The 21021-nt window shown below is 52.7% G+C and overlaps 4 protein-coding genes and 1 non-coding gene across 5 annotated transcripts; all 5 read right to left on the bottom strand.

The window, feature by feature from the left end:
* Window positions 1-1256: 1256 nt before the first annotated feature.
* NCU08738 (MFS peptide transporter) lies at window positions 1257-4244 on the bottom strand. The gene is made up of 3 exons (XM_958506.2): window positions 3704-4244; window positions 2918-3487; window positions 1257-2857 (listed from the first exon to the last, which is right to left on the bottom strand). Exons 1-3 carry the CDS (start codon window positions 3705-3707, stop codon window positions 1626-1628), a joined length of 1806 nt encoding a protein of 601 aa, XP_963599.1. The 5' UTR covers window positions 3708-4244; the 3' UTR covers window positions 1257-1625.
* Window positions 4245-7664: 3420 nt separating this feature from the next.
* Window positions 7665-9652, bottom strand: NCU08739 (endothiapepsin). Its single transcript, XM_958507.2, has 2 exons — window positions 8675-9652; window positions 7665-8446 (listed from the first exon to the last, which is right to left on the bottom strand). The coding sequence occupies exons 1-2, from the start codon at window positions 9486-9488 to the stop codon at window positions 7941-7943; spliced, it is 1320 nt and encodes a 439-aa protein (XP_963600.1). The 5' UTR covers window positions 9489-9652; the 3' UTR covers window positions 7665-7940.
* Window positions 9653-13343: 3691 nt separating this feature from the next.
* Window positions 13344-13417, bottom strand: NCU15282. The gene has a single exon. It is a non-coding gene; the product is annotated as a tRNA-Asn (tRNA).
* A 1050-nt stretch (window positions 13418-14467) lies between these two features.
* On the bottom strand, window positions 14468-18312 carry ham-3 (hyphal anastomosis-3). Its single transcript, XM_958509.2, has 4 exons — window positions 17527-18312; window positions 17168-17464; window positions 15188-17113; window positions 14468-15130 (listed from the first exon to the last, which is right to left on the bottom strand). Exons 1-4 carry the CDS (start codon window positions 17630-17632, stop codon window positions 14871-14873), a joined length of 2589 nt encoding a protein of 862 aa, XP_963602.2. The 5' UTR covers window positions 17633-18312; the 3' UTR covers window positions 14468-14870.
* A 715-nt stretch (window positions 18313-19027) lies between these two features.
* Window positions 19028-20940, bottom strand: mus-43 (mutagen sensitive-43). The gene is made up of 3 exons (XM_958510.2): window positions 20594-20940; window positions 19773-20502; window positions 19028-19644 (listed from the first exon to the last, which is right to left on the bottom strand). The coding sequence occupies exons 1-3, from the start codon at window positions 20699-20701 to the stop codon at window positions 19175-19177; spliced, it is 1308 nt and encodes a 435-aa protein (XP_963603.1). The 5' UTR covers window positions 20702-20940; the 3' UTR covers window positions 19028-19174.
* Window positions 20941-21021: the final 81 nt, after the last annotated feature.

Consider the following 21021-nt stretch of genomic DNA (forward strand, 5'->3'; position numbering starts at 1 on the left):
CCCATCGTCACGACCACCTTTATCGTCATCATCACCCATCATCGCCGCCGTAAGTTACAGCTGACGTCATGGAACACAAAGGGAGAAACATCAAACAAAAACCTTAACGAGCAACGTTCTCAAACCCATCCATCCCCCCTCCACCATGTGCACCTGAAATAACACCAACCAACGACGACTATAGCGAACCGTCTGGTCCTCTCTCTGTCCACCATGCAAATGAATGCATGGTCGATCCAATAGGGTGCCTCTAGGTAAACGAGATTTTTTACCAATCGTCCCGATCTTCTTCTTCTTCTTCTTCGCTTTCACCAACTCGTCTCCTCTCCGCGATGGGAGTAGTAGTGGCGGCTAATACAACAGGGTTTAAAAATACGAGTAGAACAAAAAGAAGAAGCGTTGACAGGGTAAGAGAGAGCATCAGCGTTCGTTCGTTTGTTCGTTCGTTCGTTCGTTCGTTCGTTCGTTCGTTCGTAGATGAGTGGATAAGTGACCGCAACAAGCTAAAGCCAGCCAAGTAACAAACGGGCCAGAACATGAAGATGGATGCTTAGGGGCGCTCCGGCACGAGAAAGAGAGAGAGAGAGAGAGAAAGAAATGACTATACGTAACAATAAAGGAATGGACGGAAGGCGAAACAGAAAAGAGAAAGGGAAAGTGATAAGAAGAGGATCGAATGGGACTTGACTAGTTTTCATTGTTGTCACGAATTTTACATTGCTTCAGCGCAGTTTCAGATTCAGTTCCAACTAAGCGGCCGCTGCACGCTCGTGGCGTCAACTTGGAATAACTGCTATTGAATCCATGTTGGCTTCAAATGGGCGAAAAAAAGGAAAAAAAAAACAAAAGGCTGGTCGAATGTGCTTGAAGTAGATATCAAAATTTGGATTTTAAAGTTTCAGCTCGTCTCTACAGAAGCGTCCTGCGCCCCTAGGCTTCGCTCAGCTCTTAGTTCTTATCCTTGACACTCGAGGGTGGTGAGCGCGCTTCTGTTGTGCCATCCCTTGGTTCAACCTCCCCCATATGTCCAGTGGTACCTCTAAGCGTATGGTACGGCGCAGAACTTCAAAAGCGTCAGCTTTGCCGCATGGCTACAGTATGTCAACCTCCTTTTCTCGTCCCCTGCATATCTTCTATAGTCCACGATTGGGACACAACGTTGCACCGCACCCTCGGATGATCTGCGATCGGTCCGTCCGAAAGCGTATTCTTTAGGCTGACACTACTCTTTTATGACTAGAGGACAACACCAGGAGTCAAGGCGAATATCTCAGATATGTACTGTTATACAGCTTGTTCTTCTTTGGTATCATTAGTTATATGTACATGTGCGGTCGTTTCATCCTCGAACCAGTCATAATTTACATCCGAATGGCCCGCCCTTTATCATGATCATCTTCATGACGTGATATGCCGTGAGTTTCCGAACCCACCTAACCGATCATCCAACCATGCAAGATGCGCCAAGTATGACTATCCAAATCATCACAAAATAAATAATACAATTCCCACCGAAATTACCAATATGCCCATGTCAAATGGACCGCCCGCTTGTCGCATACAGAAGAAGAAAAGTCGATGAGGCCAAAGGGTAACCACCTCTTAGCCCAAGTACAGCTGTGCTATTACTTCTTCTCGGAATAAACGGGAGAGGGCTTCTCGCCAACTTGGCTGCTAGAATCCTCGACGGGAGTGGCCTCAATGGTCTCTCTTTGGGAGAAGACGGTCTCCTCCTTGTCGATGTGCCTGAAGGTGATGTAGAAGATGATGGTGAGGACACCGCCAGCAATGGCGGGGCCACCAAAGTCCCAGGTAAGGTAGGGATCGGTAACAACCGAAGAGCAGGCAAGACCGATGATGTAGGCCACAGCCGTGGAAAACAGGTTGATGGCCGAGACAAGACCTCTCATGTTAACAGGAGCGCGCGAGTAAGCAATACCGTACGCAGGCACGTTGACGAACAACTCGGAAATACCACCAATGGCGAAGGGGATGGCCAAATACCAAATGCTGATGTTGGCAACACCGGTGCCGATGGTGCAGTCACTGGAACCGTACTCGCCGCAAGGAGACAGCTTGTAGGCGTAGTAGTTGAGCAGCGTGTAGCCCACACCGCCGAGGGTGGACAGGGCCAAACCGGTGGTGATGCGAGCGATGGGACCGTAGTGGATGCCGAGCCGTCTAAGCGCAGGGTACAAGCCGTAGTTGAGGACGGGAGCAGTGGCAATGATGCTGAGGGAGTTGAAGTTGGAGATAACGTCGTTGGGAACACCATCAGTCCTCAACATGGTTGACAAGAAATTAGCGGCGGAGCCGAGACCGTTGTCGTTGAGGTACTGGATAGGGAAGAAACAGAAGATACCAGTACCCTGGAATGTACGGCGGACATCCTCAACGAACTGGTCGCTCCATTGAGTCTTGTAGGTACCCTCAAGGCCGGCAGCAGCAATGTTGGAAGGCTTGGCCAGCTCCCAGAATCCGTGACGACCAATCTTCTTGATACCTCCGCGGCGGAGGCAGACACCAAGAACCCTGAAGACGTTGGGGAGATCGGAACCACCGGGGGGGTGGAGGATGAGACGCTTGCGGAGGAACCACAGGAGAAGGGGAAGAGGAAGATAAAGGATAAGAGGGATGAGGAAGGCAAGCCACCAGCCAATGTACTTTTCGGAGTAGGCAGTGGCAACACCCATGAAACCACCAATGTTGATCATGAGGTAGAACCACAACATGACACGCTCAGTGGTGGCCTCGGGGTCCTCGATAACGCGCTCGCCGGTCTTGAGCACCTTGATCATGGGCTTGGTGTTGGTAACTTGATCGAGGAGCAGGGGAGAGACGTTGGGCTTGAACATGCCTGTGAGGAGTTAGTGAGAAGGGACTCGCTGGGATGGGTTCAAGGGTGTCGGTCACTCACCAGCACCAAAGGCGAGAATGTAGACGGCGATGAAGAAGGGAGCCTTGGAGGTTCCGTCGGCAAGGAGGTTCTTGGCACCGGCAACGATCAGGAGAACGTGAGCGATACCGAAGACAATGACACCCCAGCAGATAAGCTTGAAGCGGCCAGTCTTTGCGTCGGCCAGCCAGCCGAAGACGAGGGGCAGGGCATAAGCCAACATGGAGAAGGACTGAGTGACGGCGTTGGAGGTACTCTGGCCCATACCGAGGGCACCGGCAGTCTGCTGGGTGCCACGGGCGGGAGCACCCCAACCGTTGCCGCCTTGGGGCAGGGGGCGGTTGACATAGTTGCTGATAAGGGGCTGGACACCGTAGTACGACGCTCTCTCGCAGAACTCGATGATGCAAATCATATAAGCAATGATGGGCAGACTACCGGGCACACGGCGGAGCGTGTCGAGCTCCTCCTGGGTAGGCTTGCCCTCATAGTCGTCCTCAATGGGGATGTGCTTCTGCGTGGTGCTGGCCGTGTTGTGCTTCTCCAAGTCATAGTTGGAGCTGGCATCAGCGGCCACAATCTCTGCCGTAGCTATGTTTGCCATGTGTTAGTTTGGTGATTCAAGATTGCTTGGGATGGTCATGGCTTGGTGAAGAAAGAAGCTGAAGATGAGAAGCGACCAGGAGGGAAATTGATGCACTCGGGGTGATCCAAAGTAACACTCGGGACGGAATCGGCACGTCGTAAGCAACAGCATATGTATGTATGTATAATGCATACATATGGGAACATGGAAAGGACACATACCCATTGTGGACTTTTGGTGTTGTTGTTATCTCGTGAACTGTCTCCAGTCGCTCCAGTAAGAAAAAAATTCAACCCTCTGGCCTCTGGTAAGGGCAGGGGAGGGGGAGGAGACTGAGAGGACAGTGAATATGGAGAGAGCCTGCCTGTCGACGACCGTTGAGCTGCCTGCCTGACCGGTCACAGACTGCGACTCGAATGAGATGAACAAGAGTCCGTTCTTGTCGAGGAGACTCGAAATGGGGAGAAGGGTCACGAAGAAACTGGGGAAGCAGCCATGGACTCGACGCGGGGGCGTGGCCGAGTTAAAAACGAGACCAAGTCATGTCCTTGAGCAGAGCAGAGTCACATCGGGAGCACGCGACCACGAGGGCTGGAAAGGGAAAGCCAGGAAGGACTGCGGGGCGACAGAGGGAATGAAGGAAGGCGTGAAGCAGAAAAGAGGATATTGTCAGCACTGTCAGCAAGCACACCACCGCGAGACGAGATCCATGTGTGGGAAGGAGACGAGGGAGACCACCGACAACCGTGGGATGTCCCTGATTCCCGGGGGCTTGGCAGGTGGTCGAAAGTGGTTCCTCCGCAATCCTCCTTCCTTGTACGGCATGAAGCACCGTAGCGGACTTTCCACTGGCTCGACTGGCAGCGCCGATTCTGGAGGCCGTTTTGTCTGTTTCGCAAGCACGCAAGCCCTTATCGTGGACAAAGTCGCCTTTTCACCGACAATCAGTCGACTGGTCTTCGGGCCTGTCCCACCCAACGGAGGCAAGATTGACAAATCACACACCAGACAGCCGGGAACCACTTGCCGTGTACCTCCCAGGCCAGCCGGTGCTGGGGGGAGCCAGAGGAGCCAAAAAGATGCCAGCGTGGACCCGTGAAACCCGTGGTCTGCTGGGTGGAGCCCGTGGATGGATACTGTATGGATAACGAATCCCGAGGTTGGTCCAGGTTCGACTCGTTTTTCTGCCGGCTTTGCAATACGACTTGTTTGTTGCCTCCCTCATCACCGTTGATGAGGCTCCAGATCTCGGAGATGGGCGTGGCAATGGATCAATGTGTCCTCTGAAGGGCGTTTGTCCCACTCGTTCCATGACTGACTTGTGACGCATTGACGAATGCAAATACATATTCAAGGGAACACTGCTATACACGCGACAGCCGCACGCACACCCAAATTGCTCGCATAATAGCGTAGGGCATGCTTTGTGCAACACAGTCAGAGTGGCCGCGCCGGACACTAGGTCACTACACTATATCCACACTTGTCGGCCGACCATCGCTCACTCGCACTGGACGGGATGTGAGGTGTCTACCTTATCACTGACATGGCTGATTTGATGCTGTCGCATTTGCTGGGGTACAGTTCCGTATACTAGTACGCATAGGGCATGCCGCCATGAGCTTATTCCTGCGTTGGTATCATGAATATGGAAGGTGTCAGGTTGGGGGTTGTCGCCACTCGCAAATAACCCAACCATCTTACATCAACTATGATGTGTGCGATATTCCCTATCGCGGGGTGATACTGACCTAAGGGCGGGTTGGGCAAACCTGAAAAGCGGGAACACAACACACCATCCGGAAACACAGCGGACGTTGTTTACCTCTACCTCTACCAGACGCAAATTCCGACTTGTTGCGTCACGAAGCGCTACGTGCGCTACGTCCCCTAGTGTACCTACTTCTTCAGGGGCAAAGGGCGCTACTGCACGATGGCTTCTTTGTTAGTTCGTTCAATGCCGGCCGGCCGGGAGAATACGTCCATGTAACGTCGTCTCCGCTTGGCAGATCCACTTTGTTCTTTGAGGCTGCCTCGGCTGCATCTCTTCCATGGTATTGGACAGGGAGGGACATTTCCCTCTCACACACAATTGCCTCTTTTCCAGTGACTTGCATTCGACATGTCCGTCATGCCCGAATTTCCACACACACACGATAAATCCGTTCATCCCATCTTTTTCCGCCTGTGATTGATGATTTTGCGTTGGTGAGACCGACAGTCAGTGGATACAGATAATGGTTGTCAGCCCTAACACCGATCTTCGACCCTGTAATTTAACCATTATCTCGGTGCCTGTATCGGCTCTGATTTATGTCGTCCGACCATCTCCAAGAGAGAATAGCATTGACGACGGGAGTACGGGGTGTGATTTGTTGTATTCCAACACAACAGGCATGTGCACTAAAGTGTGAGCAAGGGATCCGGTCGGTACCGCGCGCCGGTCACGGCAGCAGCAGCGGTTTCGGCGGCAGTTCTCCAGAATGGAAGTGGACGGGAAGCCAAGACAATCCCAACAACCAACACCGGGGGACCCTTTTTCTACCTCTCATCAAAACTAATCGGTCCTTCCATTCGCCGCGGCGGGAGGTCGACAGAAGCAAGACGATTAAAAAGGCTTCATCAGTCACAGTCCAGTCCAGTCCCAATGGAGCGTGTCGCCCAAAGAAGACGATAATGATGATGATGATGATGATGATTGACTGTGCACGACATCATTGATTGCCATGTCAATCAAACTACGTAACAGTATTCTGTCTATCGATAACCTTCTTCGAGATCTTCGCTTCCCCAACTTTTTTTTGTGCGCATCCTCCCGAACCCTTCCCCGAGGGCCCCATATCAACCAATGCGACGGCGGCAAATACCATGAAGAAGAATCATCCTCCCGACTCCACCCACTCACTTCAATATGATCTCAAATCACCAGTCCACAAGGGTCCTGCGGACTGCCCCGGGCACTCATGGTCCGTCAGTCCCTCTCGGGGTTTAATGTATGTAGTGTGGTGTATGTACCTTTGCCGTCCATTACATAACAGCGGTCTTCGTTCCGTCGACATGACGTCGGGTGTACACGGTCCTACGCGGTCCTCATCGGTTACAGAGCACATGGCGCGGAATTACTTAGTGTACACTACATGTGTAGACACAGCCAACGTTTTTGTCGTTCTCCATCCATCAAAAATGCCAAGACAACTTTTAATTCGCAGCAGCAGCAGCAGCAGCAGCAAAACACCAAAAGCAATCGCGTGGTGATCGATGTTCCATCCATCCATGTTTACATTCTGTCGCTGTTGTTCGTTGTCGAAATAAGCTTTTTTCCCCCCGAACAACTAATTTCCATTGCCACGCCACTACCATACGTTATCTATCAAAAAGCTTCTAGTCGCCAAAAAAAAAGAAAGAAAAAAAAAGAAACCTTCCAATACTTCCCTCCCTCCCCTCCCGACGGGACATTTTCTTTCTTGGCTTCCGTTGCGGGCCGCGCGGCGTGACAGCTTCAAGCTGAGCCAGCCTTACCTTATCTTCGCGCCGCACAAAAGTCTAGTGCATCACAATGATCCCAACCCATCCATCCCGCTCCCGCTTCCCGTCTCCCCGTCTGTCTGCATCGAAACATCGAACGATCGCGACTATCGAACGAACGCAGGGCGAGATCCGGGGGGAGCCAAGACCTTGGCATGGCGCCCTGAGCGATAACGAACGATGATCACCAAGACGAACCGAAACCGTCCAGTCGTCCTTCAGGTCCGTTCTCGGATCTCAGCTGTTTACATACACTACATGCCATCTGGACCATCAACACCTGCGGGCTTTCGCTTTGATCATCCCCCCGCCAGGAAGGTCCCCCTGTGGTACATAGGGCTTAGATCCGGGAACTAAGGCAGGGCAGCTAGTTGTTTTGTACAGTATCAACGGGGGGAACCAACACGACGGATAGGTCCATTGGTACATCCAACTCCGCTGATTAACATCCAGCAGGCATGTGAGTCACCGGGCACCATCTGGAGTTCCAAGCCCAGATGCAAACTCCAGGCACATACATGCAACTAAGACATGGAGGATCATCTGCCCTGTCTCCATGTGGCACTCCATCCTCGGCCACGCGACAACATGCAGGAACAGACAAGGAAGGATGTATTCATCGTGGACACTGTATACACGCTGATCAGGCATCATGGACATGGAGATGGGATGTTGGACATAGCATTAGGTGAAAGAGGCTCCTACGGCTTTTCTGATCCTCCATGGTGTTGCACCTCATAAACATTACACCTCGACTGCCCGACATCGGAGGACACCAAACATCTCGGCATCCCAAAGGGCCCGAAACCCACCCATCGCTCCTGACTGGCTAAAATAAACACTACGGGATACTAGTAACATCATGCTAACTTTGGCCAAGTGTTTCCCTCACACTTGACAGGTCGGCAGTCAACCGTCAAACAGCCAAGACGTCTACAACTGCTTGGAAGCCCACCCCAGACTCGGCGAGTCGCCCCCCTTGAACACCACATACGCCGCCTTGAGCGCCACATCGCCAAAGATGTTGATGCCCACATCGCTGCTAGTCTGCAGGCCACCAAAGCACGTCTCGCCGTCGTCCGTCACCGGCCCATAGTTGATGAAGCGACCCGGGATCGTGATCGTGGCTTCGTCCGTCACTCCGAACGTGAAGTCCGGTGCCTCGGTCGAGCAGGGGAACACATACCCACCGTACGACTGGCTGTTGGTGGCGCCGCGAATCTGCCCGTAGTACGCCCGCAGGATCGAGTCGGGCACGTACATGAGCGTGGTGCCCGTGTCGGCAATGTTGGTGATGGACTGCGAGACGAAGGGCGAGGAGCCAACTTGGTAGCCCGTCGAGGTCCAGGTCCAGTAGCCCGGGTTGGTGTTGACGGGCACGTAGGTAATGTCGCCTGTGTGTTTGGCGGGGTCGATGAAGCCGAAGTCGTAAGTGCCGGCTGTTTGAAACGAAGGGTTGTCAGTAACGGAACAAAGATAAGCTCAGATCATCGACATGCTTGTTCGGATAGGGTCGCCGAAATCCGGTCAGATGGCGTGTCTCCGGTTTCGGAACCCCGGATTGCTGGAGCTCCCTGAACTTCCCCATATTTCTCCGAGGGCTGACGACGTGTGATCTAGTCCAACCGAACCAATTCGAGTCAAACGAAAAAGGGAAATCAACTTACAAGCTTCATACTTCAGATCCGCCGCAAACAACGGCTGGTCCAACTGGCCGATCGCATTCTCGAACCACGTCTTCTGCTGCCTCGGCCTGACGGTATTCAGGCTACCGAACGCCAACCCAACCAGCCCATCGATAGACGTCTCAGCCGTGAAGCTCTGGCTCACTTGCTGCGCCGTCTCGACTGCCTGGTTGCTAACCACCAAGCCTCCGATGGTCACCTTATCCAGATAGACCTGGCCCTTGGATGACGACCCGTCGCCATAAGAGATATCCCAAGAGGCGCCGTTAACCCGCTTGGCCGTGGATGACTTGCTGGGGTTATAAATTGTGTGGCCGGCTCTCTGGCTGGAGGGAAGGGAGTTGGAGAAGACCCAGAGGTCCGAGGAGCCCGTGTCGAAGTCGAGGTTCAGGGTCTGCGCGGGGGTGCCAATGGAGACGGGGGTGATGTAGGCCGAGTCGGATTGGTCAATGGGGGCGGCGGTTGCGGAGCCTTGGTCTCTTCGGGCGTTGGCGGTCGTGTTGGCATAGTTGTGGACTTCCTCGACTGAAATGCCGAGGTGGTTGGCGACGGCTTGGACGAGGTGGTCGGGCACGGGGGCGCCGTACTTCAGGTAGGTCTTGTAGACGGAGAGGGCGCCGTTGAACTTGTGGAAGCGGGGGTTCTTCTGCTGGGGCAGCGTGATTTTGCGGCCGCTGACTGGCAGTTCCGGCTCCCGAGCCTCGATGACGGTGCTGCCGATGCGCGGGGGCAGGGCAGCCCCAAGGCCGGCGGAGGCAAGGAGGGTGGTGAGAAGAAGGTTGGTGAGGGCGACCATGGTGACTAACGATGCTTGTGATACCTGGATCTCTACGGCGCTGAGGGCTGGCTGCTGAGTGTGTTCCTGGAGCGAGGGACCTCTCTGGTTTTATATGATGACCATCACGAGGGAAGCGAGCAAAGAAGTCATATGAAAACCAGGAAAGAAGAACCTACCAAAAGAGGAAGGAGGCACTTCTTGGAAGGTGACTGTGGTTGACTGCCGGGGTTCGAAGCTTATCTATGTGACCTCAACCTCAACATGATCCAGTCACGGAAGCTCCCTCTCACATGTGCCTTTCGGTCCGCACTTTCTTTAGTGTACCGCAATATCTCCAGGCACTCCGTCATGTCGAATTTATCCCCACGCTTTTCGGCGCCAATTACACCTCGAATAGAGACCTGCAGGCCGAAACCCCACGTAGCATCCAGACACAGCAAAACAAGGTAATTGGCTTGTATAGCGTGGGGATAAATCCGGACATGGGTGATATTCAGGGGTACCAAGCTTCTTGCCAGGACAAAGCCTGGAGAAACAAGTAACCGCTCGGTCAATCCAGCCAACTAGGGAGTACAACCCTCTAACCACCAGGGTATTACACGTGTGACTTGCAAAAGAACTCTTTCTTCAGCACTCGCTTTGAGGATGGCTCGATGGATAGGTAGGTGTGATGTAGGTAGTAGGTATGTGGGACACTTGTTAATTATCCTCCTCTTTAATTCGGTTTGGACCAGTAGGACCGCCGGAATCCCCATCTGTTCGAAGTTGCAGGGTTTCGCGCTAACAAAAGCTCAAGCTAAGATTTGTCTGCAAAACACAATTTCCAAGGTTCACACCGCCTCGGTTAAACACAAGAAACGGGACTAACGAATGGATTGAAAACCCCTGTACATGATGCGAGCTGTTGAAGAAAGATGTCTCAACAAGGCGGGATGTGGGAGGGAGCTGCATTACACTAGAAGAGAAACCTAAGTTGAGTCTAGACAGACAAGACATGACAGACATGAAGTCAACAAGTCTTGGTAGTTTCCCGAACGAGAGCGATTGGATACTAGCTGAAAGAGTGTTTCTCGCTTCTTGTAAAAGCCGCCTTGGCGGGATCCCTTTACGTCGCAGCCTGAGCCGCAATGTCATCTCTTGGCTGTCTCTTGGCTGTGAGGCTCTCGTTTCCTTACAACGGCTGCAGAAATATAAGAGTGAGGTTACACATATCGCGCGTGTCTGAATCGACGACGGTTGAAGAATCAGCACTACAGTACACTTTACCTAAACATGGTGGCGGCCTGCCGTGGCGGTACTTTTTAGTGTCGGGATGAGTGGATGAAGGCGCCCGCCCGCGCCGTTTTCTGTCACGGTCACTTCTGCTGTCCAACAATCAATAAATAAATCAATCAATCGCGCACCAGCGAGTCCTACACACCTTCTTTTTGAGGAATTACTGCTAGCCATTAAACCTGTCCTCCGCGCCACCTTTCTTGACTGGCTCAGTTTGATTCGATGGCTTGCATGAAAAAGGTTGAATGATACGCCGATAATCACAATTGGCGAGGCACCTCCATTGCCTATCGTTGCCGCGTTCCGATTTGGTTGAAGTTGGTTGAAGGTGGTTGGTTGGCTGATTTGAGGCGAAAGACGTTACATGAATGACAGACGGCAATTAAAGCCATCAACAACCAACCCATGGACGATGGTCAGATGCGCACGACTTCAAGGTTACATGGAGTTACTACTAGGTTACACAGCCGGAGAATGTCTTGATGAATACGTGATTTTGCGCAATGTTAGGATGTGGATGCCAGCAGTGAGCATGCCCGTCCCATCGCCAGTCAACTAAGAAGCTTCAAGTTCATGCCTTTCAGCGTCGAGCGGCTGAGCGCGCGAATTGTTGGCACCACGCCTTCATCATCTGTGGCAGCACAGGAAAAGACAGAAAAACAAAAGTAGAGAGCAAGGCAGCAGGCATCAACGTGGTTGTTAGGGGGGGGTTCTTTCTGGTGTTCCTTCCAGGGTTTCGGAGTTGTGTTTCTAATCGAGACAGAGAAGACAACAACCTACGATGGAAGCTGAAGTGTGTGTGTGATCGAGCGAGGAACCAAGCCCGGGCAGCCGGCATGAACTGAACTGCCCAAACTGGACTGGACTGGACTAAAACCTTCCCACCTAGTTATGCGGCTGGCGACAGGAGTCGGATAGACACCGGGCTACCTCCACGCAGAAGTCAATGGAAAAGATTCCACTTCGGCTCGGTCGGTGTCCTCCGAGGAAATTGACCGTGTCTTTTTTTTTTTTTTTTTTTTTTTTTTGTTTCGGCAAGCGGCTTGAACTGGAAGGTGCATTGAACGTGGGCATCACTGACTCGCGTAACCGGTCGGTCTCGCTTGAAGTTGAAGTGGGGGAAGGAGCAACGAGATGATTTGGATTGACGCCATCCGAAGTTCGCGCTTCATCACGGGGGCATCACCTACCATAACTCCCTCCTTCCTAATAAGAATAACATCATCATCTATCGATCCAATTGCTTGCGAAATCACCTCCAGATCTAGATCCAGATCCAATCGCCTCATTGCCCTACCGCTAATCGCCATACCTCAGCTACTATGGTAGGTACCCAAGCCCTCTTCCCTCATCTTCCGTTGCAAATCCGGTAAATGGCGCTTCATACTACCCTCGTACTGTACGTATCACGACAACAACAAGCGATGCATGGATTCCGCCTCCATATTACCTTCTCAACACGTGGGGCTTTTTTGGTTTGCTCCGGCAGATCACCAACGGACGATGGCGGTAAGTCGGTATCAGCGCATGAATGATGATGACTGATGTCTGTATTAAAGTTGAGGTCTGTGTGCAATGAGGCTTGCTTGGTGGCTGGTGGGTGGCTGGGTGGCTTGACCATTGAAAGAAGTGAGATCAACGATGTGATGATGATGCGCCGCGGTTGACAGGTTGAATGAAGATCTCGAATCTCGGCCCTTCCAAAGTTCCACTGGACCACTTGACGATCACGGCACCTACCTACTATTTGTAGGTAGGCTCGTAGGTACACTACGTAGGTAGGTAAGCTACATTAGAACTGCACTCCCAAATCATACCTATCTGACCTCTCTTATTCCCTCCCGAGTCGTTATTCCCAAGCGACCGATATGTACCTACCAGATTCAGCAGGTCTCTTCACACGAGCAGTCGAAAGACGCCATTCGGAGACATCAGTCTTGCAACCTCTTATACCCGGGCGCCTGTCCCCTCCGCAAAACGAACAATTGCGACATAAACTGGAGAGATACATAACGTGAATCACGCAATCTATTCGCGACATTCTGAAAGTCCGACCGAGGAAGATACGTTGTCGATAGGATTCAGCGGGGTGCGGGCAAGCGGACGATCCCCAGTCTCGGTAGGCCGCCCGATACGCCTATGAGCCATGCTCATGTTTCCTACCCCTACCGGTCGGGATGCAGATCATGATAAGTTGGCTACACACAATGGAGATGTTTTTAGTCCATTCTGATCGGTTGGCGATTGAATCATGATTGATAATTTCAGCTTGTCATGCCGACTAGACCAGACTAGACTACCCCGCGGTTGCTGCTCTTGAGGCCCGACTGGTTCGGTCGTGAGAGTGGCAGGTGTGAAGGAATTTGGTTGACGTAAACCTAACGCATGGAAAGCAAATCTAACTCGTTTGTGAGGTGGAAACATCCCGTGCTCACCATTGCCATCGGGGACAACAAAATGCCCACGGAAGCGAAGGAAAATCAACAGAACTATGCACATAGTTCGAAACTGGAGAAAATCGAAGAAAGAGAAAGTAAAAAAAAGGAAACATCACGATTGAAAAAGCGACAAAAAAAAAGTGACTTCGGTTCTTGCAACCTCCCTCGGTAAGGATCGAACTTACAGCCTCCAGATTAACAGTCTGACGCGCTAGCCAATTGCGCCACGAGGGAATCGAATTGCCAACCAATCCGTGTTGTTGTTGGTTTGGTGGGCCAGATCATGCGTCTATGTAGGCCACCATGAAAGACCTCTTCCCAAGATGCACCCATATGATAAGTGCCATTGCTCAATATATTGACATCTCGCAACACCCTTCTTCATCCACCACAGGAATCTCTTTTTTTTTTCTCTCCCTTTCAACTTCATACATAACTATCCACCTACCTACCTATCTAGTCATGTTCGCGATTGATATGTTCTCTGCCTCCCTGCCTCTCTGCCTCCCGCTGCTGCTGCTGCTGCTGCTGCTGCCGCTGCTGTCTTGGTTACTTACCCGATTGAATTGACTAGTAAGCCATCGACATTTGCACACCAGTGTGGTGTGGTGTGGTGTGGTGCTTAAGAATAGTAGATAGTCACGTTCAGCTGCCGCTGGTACCTCTATCGTAGGTAGTATCAGATCCCCGAGGAACTCGATATCCAGGCAGGTAGAAGGGAAAAAACAGAAAAAAAAAAAAAAAAAAAAAAAAAAAAACATGATCGCGCCAGGCCTGCCCGCCTGGTAAAGGTTTTCTTATTGTCACCTCTTATTGATGTTTCGCGGTCACCACCTACCATAGTCAAACCACCTGTGGAATGCGCGAAGCGATATATACCTCTGGATTAGAATAGTACGTCCTACACAAGTCTACATGCTAAGAATTCAAGGCTACTTCTTCTTCTTCTTCTGCTTCTTGGCTACAACCACGTAAGCAATACAATACCACCGCCGAAGCAGACGAGAAAGGGTTTCCAGCTTTCCAGCCGTCTCAGCAGCTAGGTGTCACAGGGATCGATCGATTCATAACAACACGCTCGCTCGCTCACTCACGCACTCACTCACTCTACGACCGACCGACCGACCGACGATTGAATTTGTTTCCCCTTTAGGAAAAAAAAAAGCCTGTCATTCGTTGTATTGGTAATGATTCCCGCTTCTTTCTTTCATTCTATCTTTCATCTCGTCTCAGACCTCCCCTCTTTTCCTCCATCCCACCGAAACCCCCCCCCCCCCCCCCCCAAAAAAAAAAAAAAAAAGCAAATTGGAAACAATATCCGCTTGATGCTCATCCATGTTTAATGTGACGTGGTATAGCTAGCAATGATGGAGGAACAAAAAAAAAGGAAAAAAAAAAAGACGACAAAGGAAACGGCGGCGCGGCTCCGGCCGGGAAAACGCAATGAGCGTATGTGTGATACATACTAACAGGGCAAGGAGGAAGAACCCCCTCCCCCCAAAAAAGAAGAGGATGCAGTGATAAAAGTAAGCAGCTAATAAACAATACCCCCCCTACTCCCATCTCCCACTCCCCCCAAAATAGGAATTCATTATACACAATGGGCCGAAAAGGAAGAGGCCCAAGTCATACATCCTCATCTTCTCTCGGATCGTGACACAGACGGCAACTACTACTACTACTACTACTACCTCGCGTACACTTTGACCATGCCGTCTCCACCACTGCTAACCACCCATTTTCCGTCCTGACTCCATACAACGGCGCAGACACCTTCGCCGCGCATGCTCCTATGGCAAGTCATTTCTTGCGTGCATGACCTTGTCTCGAGAGACCAGAAGCGCAGCGACATGTCGTGTCCGGCGCTGACGAGCTCGCGGCCGTCGGGGCTGAGAGAAAGGCTAGAGACGGATCCTGGATGGGCTAGCATGTTGTATGTGCATTGACCTGAGGGAAAGTTAGTCTTGAGTACGCACGCACGCTCTCAGGAGACAGCAGACTTACCGCTATTGGCATCAAAGAACCTAATGTAGCGATCTTCATGGCCAGAAATGATGGTACCCTCCACGCCAGAGCCCGCCATGGACCGGCCACCCCCGGTAGGCCCACCACCAGTTTCATCTTCACCACCGGGGCCTTGTGTTTGGTCCAATCCAACGGTTGTTGCTACAACAGCGTTCACGGCGGTGTTGATGGTGCCGTCATATGTATCCAAGCTCGCCATCGTTCCAATCTCCTCTCCGCTGCGTGTGTCGTAGACAATGATGGCGGCATCCGCGTAGCTGACAGCAAAGGTCTCACCATTGGGACTGAGGGCAGTAATACACGTCGGGCTAGCTTCCGAGTTGGCCCTCTTAATGGTATGCACAAGCGTATGATGGAAGGGAGAGTTGGATGCCGTGGTCGGCTGTGGCGAGCTGGGGAATGCGGAGCCAGAGCTCATGGAGTTGCCTCTAACACGTCCGCCTGGCCCACGACGAGCTGGTCCCGGCTGGGGCGATGTGAGTTGAGGAGGTGCGCTGACAGCCCACACCTTGACAGTCCCGTCCGCCGCTCCGGACACCAGCAGAATCCTATCGGGTGGACCATGGCTATTGGTCTGACCGAAAATGGCACCCAGGTTCGTGGGCAAAACGCAAAGCGCCCAGACAGCGTCGGTATGGCCATCTAGGGTGGCCTTGGGATCAACCCTTCCTCTTTCCCACACGCGAATCGTGGCATCTTGACCACCCGAGAAAATCCAACCATCACCCTGAGCACGACCGCCGGTAGAGAAGTTGGGGGATGGCGACCAAGACGCGAGAGACAACACGGCCCCGCTATGGCCGCGATGTGTAAAGTCCGCCGCAACATCGAGATCTCCATCAGCATTTCGTTGGCCAATGTGCCTGTCAGGAATATGGAATCTCTTGACCAAGCCGTCGTCTCCCGCCGTGCAGATCTCAGGCTCGCCAGGGCTTCCGCCACCCGAGAAGATAACAGTCCGTACCACATCCAGATGACCGCGCAAGCCAAAGCGGAATTTGAACATTGCACCCTCTGCCTTCTGGTTCAGGGACCCAAGCGAAAGCTCGTGCTCGGCGCTCCGTCTACGCGCCATGCCGCTCGAGCTCTTTCTTCGGTGGGAGAGCGCTCCACGATTAGGAGACTTGGTTAGGTTCTCGGCGCTGGGGAAGGCATCCGTGTCAGGCCTGCTGGAAAAAGACTGTTGCGGGGTCGGCTGTGTCATCGCGGTAGGATCCTGGAAGTTGGATTCGTTAAAGTCCCATGCATCCGTGGTCGAGGCGGATTTTGGGGCAGCCGGCTCACGTCCATCTCCCCTAACCATCGGAGGTGCCTTGCTGAGCGCAGAAGTTGGCTCTTCGGCTGGCTGAGATTGCATCGAAGCTGACCAGTCGGGGGTTTCACCACTCTTCAGGATATCGTGTAGCTGCTGTCCTCTGGACGAACGCTCCATAGGCGCTCCTTGCAGTTCGCCATATCCCTTCGGTGGCTGGTTAGTCTGCGGCCGCGGTCCAGCTACATGCTGTTGCTGTTGCTGTTGCTGCTGCTGTTGCTGTTGCTGTTGCTGTTGTTGTTGCTGCTGCTGCTGCTGCTGCTGCTGATTCTGCAGAGCGGCAGCAGTCGTAGTAGCATTAGCAGCAGCTGCCTGCTGGGCAAGCAGGTCCCGAATCTGGCTTTGTTGAGAACGCTGGTAGGACTGCTCAAGCTGCTGGTTCATGGCTTCACCCTCGCGAAAGTCGTCTAGGATAGGCAGGGGCGGGGATTCTCGTGGTGGTTGCGGGTTGGCTGGCGTCACCATCAGATAAGTAAACTCGGCCTGACACTGATCGAGGAATGTTTTGAGTTCGTTGCGCGCGGATTCGTCGTCTAGAGGACCGATATCGAGGTTCTCGGCCTCGTTGGGGGCTCCAGAGAGCTTTGTGTTTGCTGTGAGGATGTGTCAGAACGTGGTAGCAGACAGGATGAAAGAAATGTGCTTACGGCGCAACTTTTCCTGTATGAGGGCGGACCGGTCAAGCTTGGTTTTGTTGGCCTCTGCGTCAGCGCCACCCTCAGCTCCCTTCTCTTTACCAGTAGACTTTAGGGCAGCGCTCTGCTCCTTGACCTTCTTTTCGAGTATCGAGACATATCTCTTGAGTGCCTTTTGTGTCGCGTCTGCTCTCCTGGCCTGACCCTCGAGGTTCGCTATCCTCGCGCGCATCTCCTGCTTTTCGATCTCCCAGGCATTGCGGTCGCGCTCATGACGGTGCCACTCTGTCTGGAGGAAGCGCATGACACCTGCATGACGAGTGTTAGCCCTGACAACGAAGTAGTTTGGTCTGGTGCCTGAACCGACTAACCTTGGAGTGTATACTCGGTCGCGGGCGGCTGACCAGAGCCATTGCCCATTACCCCGCCTATCTCATGGCCCGCGCCAAACGAGACATGAACGCCGTTGGTGCCCATAGCTGTGCGATATAATTGGGTGGTCGAAGCGACAGCTTAAAACCTGCGAAGCTTTTCGCGACGATAAGAAGCGAGGCTGGCGTGGGTCGGTCGGCGGCTAAGCAATCGAGGGGAGGAGCAATTGACGTGGGAGATTCCAGCCGGACGACGATCGTCAGAGCGCACAGCGTCGACAAGTGGTGCTGAGCTGGTGAGGGACCGCGTGGACCCTCGTCTCCCCCTTGGGTTTGTTTGCGGTGTGGTGGTAGGCAGGTAGTCGGGTGCGTAGTCCGAGGCTAGAAAAGCAAAGCAAGAAGTGAAAGGCAGTCGGGCAGTCGAGGGTCGTTACGTCGCGGTAGTGTATCGAATGCGATCCGTTCGTCGGCCAGCTACGCTACGTATCTGCGTGCCTTGGCTGGAAGTGGAATTAGAAGAAGTGAAAGCCACAAGGGGGGGATGGCGCCGTCGATTGATCCGCGGCGGCTTGAAAAAGCGGGAGGAGTGACCCTGATCTGCAAAAAGGTCCTGGTTCCCTTGCGTTGGGGTATGCTAAGACATGGGATAAAAAGCGAAGACGTGAAAAGAAAAAAAAGAGATGATGGCGAGTCCCTGGATTCGCGATGGTGGTTCAAACCAAGGTTCCGTTATGATGCGCGTACGAACCACTCGACCAACCTAGCTCCAGTCTCACTCTATCGACCTAGCAAAGTGGGCTGCCAGCCAAAAACCCAAGACAGACGGGACTCGAGGCCTGCGGGTGGCAGACGGATAAACGCACTGCGTGGTTGGAGCGAGAGAGCCCACCACTGGCGACTGCCGGCTGCACTGCGCTGCGACTGCTGTAGTAGTGGTAGCGACGGGATTGCGATGCAGCAACTGGCAAGCGCGCTTTGGTCCTTGCAGCGTCCGATTGGAAGCTGGAGCGACTAAACACACCATGGCTGTGTCTTATTGGCCTGCGTGTTATCTGTCCTGTCGCATTCCACCTACTTATCGCTCCTTTTCCTATCTCGACTATCGATGCTGCCATTCAACGAAAGGCGCCATGAAACTCACAGTCAACAAGATATTGATATTCACCATACGCGTTTATTGAAAACTCATTATCTAAGTTGAAACCTCAAGTTTGCCTGTTCTGTTGCACAACAGGAAGGGAATCTATCACCTCGACTTGCCGGTGTCACTGGCTCCTATTTTAACAACAACACCAAATCACAAAATTCGGATGCTGCAAGGCCGCAATTGCCATCACCTTTTCCAGCGTCAGGGGCCAGCGCTTCCATGATATGGAAACTCAACAAAGAAAGCACAGATCGGAATATGCACCGTGCACAGACCCGAGGACTTGGTGACGTCCAGGGGAAGTGGAAGCTCAGGGGAGCTCAGCGACTTAAAAAAGCTTGGCGCCTTCAGGTTCAGTTGTCTGCAGTGGTCAAGATCTAATACACTTGGATTGATAGTAACATCCATTGATTCAAGTCATCACCTTTATGAAAATGCCGGGTATACAAGTAAACTCCTCCAACCTCCAACTCCAAAATCCCAAGAAGCATAGCAGCCCCTCTAAAACTCCAACTCCTCAACCTCCATCCCACAAGTCGTACACGTCTTGACCGTCATCCCCTCCTCATTCTCAACCGTCCTCCCCCATTCATGGACATGCTTCCCCCCATTATTGATCGTATCCCCAAACTTGGTCGCTTTTCCTCTCCTCCCTATTGAACTACCATCACCACCACCACCATCTCCCCCTGCTATCCCGCCCAACTTGCCCGTGTTCCTTCTAAACGCCTCTGTCCTTGTCTTCCTCTTCAAGTCAAGCAACTTCTCCTTGAACTTGGCCTCCTTCCTTCTCTTCTTGTCCTGCTCACGCTTCTCAAACTCGGCATCCAGAGCCTCCGCCGACCCCCACTTGACATTGAACGCATATTCCTCGACCTGGTATCGTAGAAAGAGCATCATGTCGTGCCAGTGGGATTTGTGCGGGTTCGGTTTGGAGAGGTGAGGGAGGAGTTCGGGGTCTTTGAGTTCAGCTGTAGCAAACCAGCGTCAGCAACTCGTATCATCATGGAGCAGGCAGTAAAGCAGGAGCACGCAAGCAACCAAGCAGGGAAGAAAAGAAGAAAAAAAAAAAAAAAAAAAAAAAAAAAAAAAAACTCACGATCAGTCAACAAATAATCCTCCTTCGCCTCCGTCTTGGTCAACAAACTGTACTTCTCCGGGAACCGCTCCTTACACTTGCCACACACGGCGCACCCAAACGTCTCTGCCCACACAAAGTCGATTTCCAGACTCCCACACTCTCTGCACTTCTTCGTCTCCTTATTATCCGTCAGCACACTCAATCCCGGCTCGTACGGCCCGGCTTTAGTCCGCTGCAGCTTCCTTATCAACTGCATCCGCTCCCACTCCGCAGCCGTCATGTGCGCCGGCTTTTGTTCTTGTTCTGGCTGTCCCGGCTTCGTGGGAACGGACAAGTGCTTGTTGAACGGATCATCTTCCAACGACAGGAACCCGCCCTTGGTGTCCGTCATGGCGCTAAAGTTGTAGTCGACGTATTTAGTGAACTTGCGCGAGATGGGGGGCAAGCTTCCCCCTGCGTCGCCGTTGCCGTTGCCGTTGTTGCCATCTTTTCTGTCATTGGTCCCTGTCGCCGTGCGAGCGTCCCGGTTACTAGCCGGTACGTCATTTCGCGAGATCGAGGTGAACGGACGCTTGCGAGAGGCCGCCGCCGCCGCGCGACCGGCGGCGCCGGCTAGTTGGATGTCATCGGTGGCGGCGATGCCGGACGCAGTGCGTGGGAGAGAGTCGGAGGGGAGAGGGATGCCGGCGGCGCGGTGGTCGGCTTCGCGTTGGGTGCGGAGGTCTTTGACGCGAAGACGGGATTCTTCCTGATGGACGTGGAGGATTGGTTAGTTATCTTTTTTTTTTTAAGGATTTTGGTGCGATGGATATAAAGCCAGGCTGAATGGAGTGCCTTACTATGCGACGCCTGTCGGCAGCGGGAGTTGGTGGTGATGGTGGACGTGCTGCGGTTGTTGATCGGGTTGATCGGCGCGCTTGAGCTGGAGGAGTGGACGCCCGTTCCATTGTGGAAGTTGCTAACTGTGGCGCAGTGTTGATAAGATTATTTGTGAGAGGGAATTGTCATCAGAGGATAGTAGGTATTCAAGAGTATCTTCAACAAAACATAGAAAAGAATTGGTAATGGTTATTCATGGGAAAAGTAGTACATTCACAGAACGTGCTGTGTCGCGAAAGCAAATACTGTGCATCGGCCCCTCGATGACGCTGTTTGGATCGATTCGGCAGGCATCAGCCAAACAAGCAAGTGCTGCTTCGCCGCTTCGTTCCAAGGCGCCAGAGTCCGCCGCAGAGCGTATTGCCACATCCTCGGCAATCGCGACAAC

This window comes from Neurospora crassa, linkage group II, assembly GCF_000182925.2.
Source record: "Neurospora crassa OR74A linkage group II, whole genome shotgun sequence".
Lineage (NCBI taxonomy): Eukaryota > Fungi > Ascomycota > Sordariomycetes > Sordariales > Sordariaceae > Neurospora > Neurospora crassa.